General features: G+C 43.2%; 1 protein-coding gene across 3 annotated transcripts in view; it reads left to right on the top strand.

Annotated features, from left to right (window-relative positions):
• Nucleotides 1-3,862, top strand: part of lhx2b (LIM homeobox 2b) — a 10,164-nt gene extending 6,302 nt beyond the window's left edge. For 2 of the 3 annotated variants that reach the window (XM_023397537.2, XM_023397538.2), the window contains exons 4-5: nt 78-283; nt 3,174-3,862. In XM_023397537.2, the coding sequence (XP_023253305.1) occupies nt 78-283; nt 3,174-3,464 (497 nt within the window). In that variant the 3' untranslated portion in view covers nt 3,465-3,862. The remainder of the gene's footprint in view (nt 1-77; nt 284-3,173) is intronic. The other variant, XR_002760084.2, reaches the window with a different exon arrangement.
• The last annotated feature ends 2,956 nt before the right edge of the window (nt 3,863-6,818 follow it).

Below are 6,818 nucleotides of genomic sequence, written 5' to 3'. Positions count from 1 at the left end.
AAATGTATGATAATTGATTGGATCAGAGTTCCCTCTGTTTAACCCGTCCTCCTCTCCTTCTCCCCGCCGCCCCGCAGCGCTGAGCTGCAATGAGAACGACGGCGAGTCCATGGACCGGGACTCTCAGTACAGCTCCAGTCAGAAGACCAAGCGCATGCGGACATCCTTCAAGCACCACCAGCTGAGGACGATGAAGTCCTACTTCGCCATCAACCACAACCCAGACGCCAAGGACCTTAAGCAGCTCGCCCAGAAGACCGGCCTCACCAAGCGGGTTTTACAGGTAACCGCAGCAGCCTCTCACCGCACACCAGACCCGGCTCTCTTTCCCTCGGGAAGCAGAAACAGAGGCACATGCCAACGGGGGTGAAAGAATTCCTCTTGTTTCCAATGCAAATCAGCTCGTTTCCAAACATCCAAACATATGAAGTGAGTTTTTCCTGAGAGAAGCCAAATCAGCTGCTTTGGTTTAAGACATCGCTGTTTCTCATTCCAGTGAGATTCTTGGAAAATCATCAGGAAGCTGCAAACAAGCTGAATAAAAAGAGAGGAAGGATTTTCTTGCTTTCTTTTCTTTTCTTTTCTGTTCTTTTACTTTTTCTAATTTCAATTGAAAAAAAACGCAATTAAAAAAAACAATAATGCTGTGAAAAGGAAGAGCTTCCTCAAGGAAAATCTAACTGAAAAAAAAGCAAATCCATAAAAAAAACGAAATGTATTTGAGATTAGTAATGTGATGCTGAGGACTAGGGGATGAAAAACAAAATGCTCTGTGTTTCACACCAAGAAAGAGAACGCAACAACACCATGTTTGATTTCCACAAACGACGACAGCGAATCATCAGGGGGACTGAGGAGAAGAAAAATGAGACAAAAAGGTTCCGAATCAAATTTTTTTCTGAGGGAAAAAAAAGAAGAAAAATCATCCTGCTGCTTTAATTAACGCTCAGAGAAAACAAAGCAGTCGTTTTGCTTTGATGCGCTGGAGTTTCGGTGCCTGTTATTCCAGCTGAAGCGCGTCTCCCTCCGCCTGTTTCCCATGGCTCCATCACCACTCCATCGCTAACATGCTCCAGCACCACCCATCCCACACTGCAGCTCATACACCACAGTTTACTGTAGAAGAAGTGAGGGAAAATTCATTTCAAAGAATGGAAGTGGATTAAGATCAGGGACAGTGAGGAGCAGGACGCTGCTCCGGACGTTAATCTGCTGTTGATGATGTGAGAATAACGACTGAATCGCAGCGTCTTTTCTCAGTACACAGTGTTTACAGGTGCAGTCTTATTCATCAATGCTCTGTGTTCATGTGCAATGATAAAAGAAAAGCTTATTTCTCTGTGAGTAGCCATAAAGAGTAAAGGCTTTTACAGATGTTGACTGGACACCAACTGCCAGACTTAAAGACTCGTTACTTGGATCCTGTATGAGTGTTCATTAGGACTGTGAGCTATAACGTGTACTGTTTTATGTTATCTGAAAATAAAGCCATGGAATCAAATTAAAGTGCAGTTTTAGGATGAAGCAAGACGATGTGGGGGGGGCAGTCAGATCATTTGGTGATGACTAGAGCGCGGCCTGTTTTATTGCCCAATCTTCATAACTCACACCCCTGGCTTTACCTTAATTTTTGATCTGCAAACACACTTTACACAAACATGAGGAGACTCTTCACTCACAACTAATGGAGGGGGGGGGGGCATATTTTCACCATTTTGCTGCAAATTTTTGATGACAAAATACATAGTGCCTCATCCTTTCAAAAACATCCCATCTGAGCGTTGTGGTTCTGCAGACTGATGCAGTTCGTCTCGGCCTTCAGCTGTGTCCTCAGGTGTCTGTCTTGGAGACGAGGTCTCCGTGTCTGAAGTGGAGCTGATGTGATTCTGTTTCTTTCAGCCTTATTTTGCTGTTTACAGTGTGAGGTCACACTTCCTGCTCTCCCTGCTTCACATTAAAAGGTGTCTGCTCGCAAAAAACACTGTGACACTTTTATTTTGGAAAAGTTACAGGAAATGCTGTCACTGAGTTAATGGAAGTTAATTAGTGGTGCAGGTAGAAACAACTTCACTGTGTTGGCGTGGCTCAGCTGCTCATGGCCATAAACAATGACATGCTGACCAGCTAGCAGCTCACTGAGTCTGTCTGAGGTTTGGTTCTGAGCAAGGAGAGAAGAAAAACAAATCCTGAACCAGAACAGACGAAGAGACCAAAACAATGTGCCAAGAAACACAGAAGTGTTTCATAACACTGCAGATTTGGGTCAAAACTCTCTGTGAATCGCTACTTTCACATCACACATAAAAATATTGATTAGTGCCACTTCAAGATTAGGGGTCAGCGTGGTCTGTAGACTCTCGTGGTCGACCCATCCCTGCACTCAGTCCTCCTCCTCCACGGGTCTGAGGCTCTGTAACGCTGCATCTGTCTGACAGAAGAAGCAAACGTGCTAAAGCTCCTCGTCAGGGAAACACAAAGACATTTTTTTGTGAGGACTGTCTGAACGTGTTGTCCCCCCTCTCAGGCAACCACAGGTCTCCCTTTCATTTACCGAAGCATCAGAATGAATGAACAGAGCCTGGAAACCTGCCTCACATACAGCAGGTGCTCCATCAGAGTGAGCATCATGTCTGCTGTTACTTGTGTGTTCTCTGTTACCTGCTGCAGACATGATGTCCTGTGTTCAGCGACACAAATTCAATATCTGTGAGAAACTTTTTTAATCATGATGGTAACGGACCGAAGTCGATGGCTACTTTAGAAAATGCTGTGTTTGATTCTTACTGGAAAAGCTCAGGTGTCTTCACCGGCCTCTAGTTGGTTTTGCTTTTGTTTTTGTTTTGAGAAATGTGTATGAGAGATTTCTGCAGAAGTCTGATACCATGTCTGTCCAGAAACATTGTCCTGGCTGCTTCAGAATCACCCAGACACCAGTGCAGTTTTCACTGGAGTCAGTTCTGTGAATGATCCAGGAAGTAACAGTAACAGGAAGTAAAAATGACCAATCCGTAAAACCTGACAAATGAATGCAGAACTAGATGTTTTGACTCTTTAGTTTGTGGCGTTGCAGCAGAAAGGCCTCAGATATCAGTGAGTGTGGAGTCTGTGTGAGTGAATGGTGCGTCACGTCTCCTGCAGCAACATTAAAGTCATTTCATCGTATTTTCCTGCAGGTCTGGTTCCAAAACGCTCGGGCCAAGTTCAGGAGGAACCTGCTGCGTCAGGAAAGCACCGGCGTGGACAAGGCATCCGATGGCTCCGCGCTGCAGGGCGGGACGCCGTCGGGCCCGGCGTCAGAGATCTCCAACGCCTCCATGAGCCCCTCCAGCACCCCCACCACCCTGACAGACTTGACCAATCCCACCATGCCCACCGTCACCTCCGTGCTCACCTCAGTGCCGGGCGGCATGGACGGCCACGAGTGCCGGAGCCCGTCACAGACCACGCTGACTAGCCTCTTCTGATGGCGCCGCCTCTGCCCCTCCCTCCTGGATCTAAACTGAGCACTGTTGACTCTCCAACATTAAATGGATTAGAAAAGAGAAGGTAACGGAAACAAAAAAAAAAAAAAAAAGATTTCATTTTCCTCTGAGCCCATTAGAGACTATTTGCATAGTGAGGCGGCCAAGCCTTACAAATGGAACAGTTGTTGTTATTTTGATGTTGTTGTCTTGTGGAGAACTGAGACTTGATTTGCATTTTTCAATGTTTACAGAAAGAGACTGCGGGGGAAAAAAACTGCTTAATTTTTGGAAATTCATTTTTTCCAGCACAGTATTTATGTTGTTGTACAAGAGTCACTGTTAGAAGGATTGTAAAAAATTCTTTTTTGAACAACTGAGATTAAACACAGGTTACAATATCCTCCGACTGCCATGTGCCTTACACTCCATCACATCCTCAATCACTGCTGCACTCAGACTGAGACCGTGACCTCCACTTCTGTGTGTGTGTGTGTGTGTGTGTGTGTGTGTGTTGTACAGGCAGTGATAGACAGTCTGCAGAGCAAACTAAACAAAACTAAACGCAGAAGCTGCCGCCATCTTCTTCAGTTTGATAACAGAAAAAAATCCTCTTCCTCACTTTGACTGGTGTGATTCTGTTTGGACGGATGAGGAGACAGGTTTCACCTGAAGACACAGTTAACAAAAGACAGAGGTTACCACTGCAGGACGTTACAGATGTTTGGATTGTTTAACTGTGGAAACCAGTGAAGTATCTGTAAAAACCTCTTGATCTGATCTGAACATGGAGGCGGACATGTGATTTACACACTATGAAGAAATAATTCCCATAACACCGAGCACATCCTGTGTGTCTGTGACGAGGCTGCTGATTTTTAACTTTAAGGTAAATGAAAAAACAGGTCAAATTAATCTCAGCTCGTTCATGGAAAATAAAACTAAAATCTTTTTTCTCCCTGAAACAAATGAGAAATATCAGCTGTTCAGAGCAGACTCGTCCCCTGCTGTGAAAATGTGTTAAATTATTTCATGTTAATGGCAGATTTGAGTTGAATTGACTTGTTAAAGTATATTTATTGTGAATGATTGTGAATGTGAGGAGTTGCTGCTGAGTCCAGAGTCCAGGGTCCAGACACTGATCCTCACTGAGCTGCTGCTGCACTTCCTGTCATCCTCAACTCTGTAACAAACAGAAACACGTCCAACGCTCTTTTTCTTCCAACATAATTTGTGTTCTTCATCGACTCATGTGCACGTACGGGACTGTTAATCTGTATGAACTCTCACAGCTGTTGTCATGACAATTTACGTGAAGGAGGCAGTCAGGTGACCTAGTATAAAGAGCAACAAAGCCCACATTAGGAGGAGGTTGGACTGGATGGATGGACACTGCTGTTTGTTTCCCATGTGACACCATGAACCTTCTGCAACTTAAACCATTTTTAATATTGTAACCATGGTGACAAACGTCCTCTATACCTTAACCTTTTCCTAAACGTAACCAAGTCGTGTTTGTACCTCAACCTAACTAAACCGTGACCATGCCTACAGGTGTATTGTAGTTACCATGACGATGGAGGTCCAGTATGCTAGCCGCTGGCACACTCCTATAGCTCTCACCTGAGGGCAGGGACGGTACGGACTGTTTACATTATAAATCCATGTCAACACACTTTAGCTGAACTTCCTCTCATGCTCATCACCTCTCACCTGCTTCATGCACATTGACTTTGTTTAGTTGTTTGTATCAGGATGGAAACGGACAGAAATCTGCTTCCATTTCTTTTTCTTTCTCCTTTGCTTGTGTACCTGCTCGTGTGTAACATGAGCGTACTAATCACACACTCTCTAATGGCCTCACTAAACAACAGCCAGCATGAACATACATCTTTATGATGGAAACGAACACTGAGACACATTTTCCTTTTTCGAGTCAACAGATCATCTGTTTTCTTTTTCAGATATTTGTGCAACATTTGAAACCAGTGAACCAGCGTTTCCATTTAAAGCCACAAATTCACTCACATTTTCTGTCCCGAGAGGGTCAAGGATCAAACTGAGCCAACTCCACGTTTGATCTGTTAAACATGATAAAATATCAGACTTAGGCTACAACTGCAGGAGGCTACATTGAAATGAGTTATTTGTTTTTATTGTATTGTTAAAATAATGATAATATAAATTATATCATTGTATTTTTATGTTTCAGGTATAAGCAATTTTATTTGTCACATGCTGGGGTAAATGGTACAGTTAACTCGGCAGTGAAATGGTTAGTGTAATTTCTTTTTTTTGATACTATACAATTATGAAAAATATCACATATGTCAGGAAATATCGTGATACTGGATATTATTATAGTTAGATGGCCTCTGTTCATCTGCAGCATAATACTGAAGAAAATACATGACAACATACTGAGTCACTGTGTTCAGGTTTATTCAGGTTTATTCACAGTTTTGGCTGCACCCTGCAAAATATCACTGGAATACACCTCGATAGTTACAGGGAGGGGCCACTTGTTCTTCTCTATCTTCACATATCTGTTGCCTAATAATCCATTCATGCTTTGTTGAAGAGAATTCTGGGAAACATAGGAAATAACTATGGATCTAAAAATAAAAAAAATGCAGAGAAGATTGTTGATGGTGATCGGACCCGACCTCTGCACTTTTCACTCATCATACAGTGAGAAGTAACTCTGTCATGCATCACAGCCACAAGTATGTGTGTACACTGTATAATGTATGTGTGTGTGTGTGTGTGTGTGTGTGTGTGCGGGCTACAACCTGCTGTCTGTGCACATTATATTTGATTATCCCGTTTTATAAGGACCGTTACATTCAACCGCTTTAACCAAATGTGGCACTAAAAAAACTTGACTTTAAATAAGCATCTGTGCCAAAGCTGAGAGTGATAGTAGCTGGCAAACGTCCCGGAAGCGTAATCATAAAAAAATCTGTTTTCATGAGCAGCTTTTCCTCACTCTGCTGGAGCAAAATGTGCTCAGTGTTCTCATGGCTCCAGCAGCAGCGGGGACTCGAGCTGATCATAAAGGTGGGAAGATTTTTCCACTTAAAAATATCAGTTTATAATCTGTTCTAACACTGAGCTTTAACAAGGGAGAGGCTGCGAGAAAAGCAGGCATCACACTTTGTAAGCAAAACATGAAATCTGAAAAACAGACCCTGCAGAGTGTAATAAAAAAAGGCAACATACAGACATGGTAATTATCAGTGTGAGTAATTTGAGGACGTGATCACACTTACATCTCTAAAGGGCTACATGTCCAGTACACAAGAGTATGAGCTGTGTGTGTGTGTGTGTGTGTGTGTGTGTGTGTTTAGAGCCCTC

Source organism: Seriola lalandi, unplaced genomic scaffold (assembly GCF_002814215.2).
Source record: "Seriola lalandi dorsalis isolate HSWRI2012SDOR001 ecotype SW California unplaced genomic scaffold, Sedor1 jcf7180002054883, whole genome shotgun sequence".
Taxonomy (NCBI): Eukaryota; Metazoa; Chordata; class Actinopteri; order Carangiformes; family Carangidae; genus Seriola; species Seriola lalandi.
This window is presented reverse-complemented; position numbering and strand designations above follow the sequence as displayed.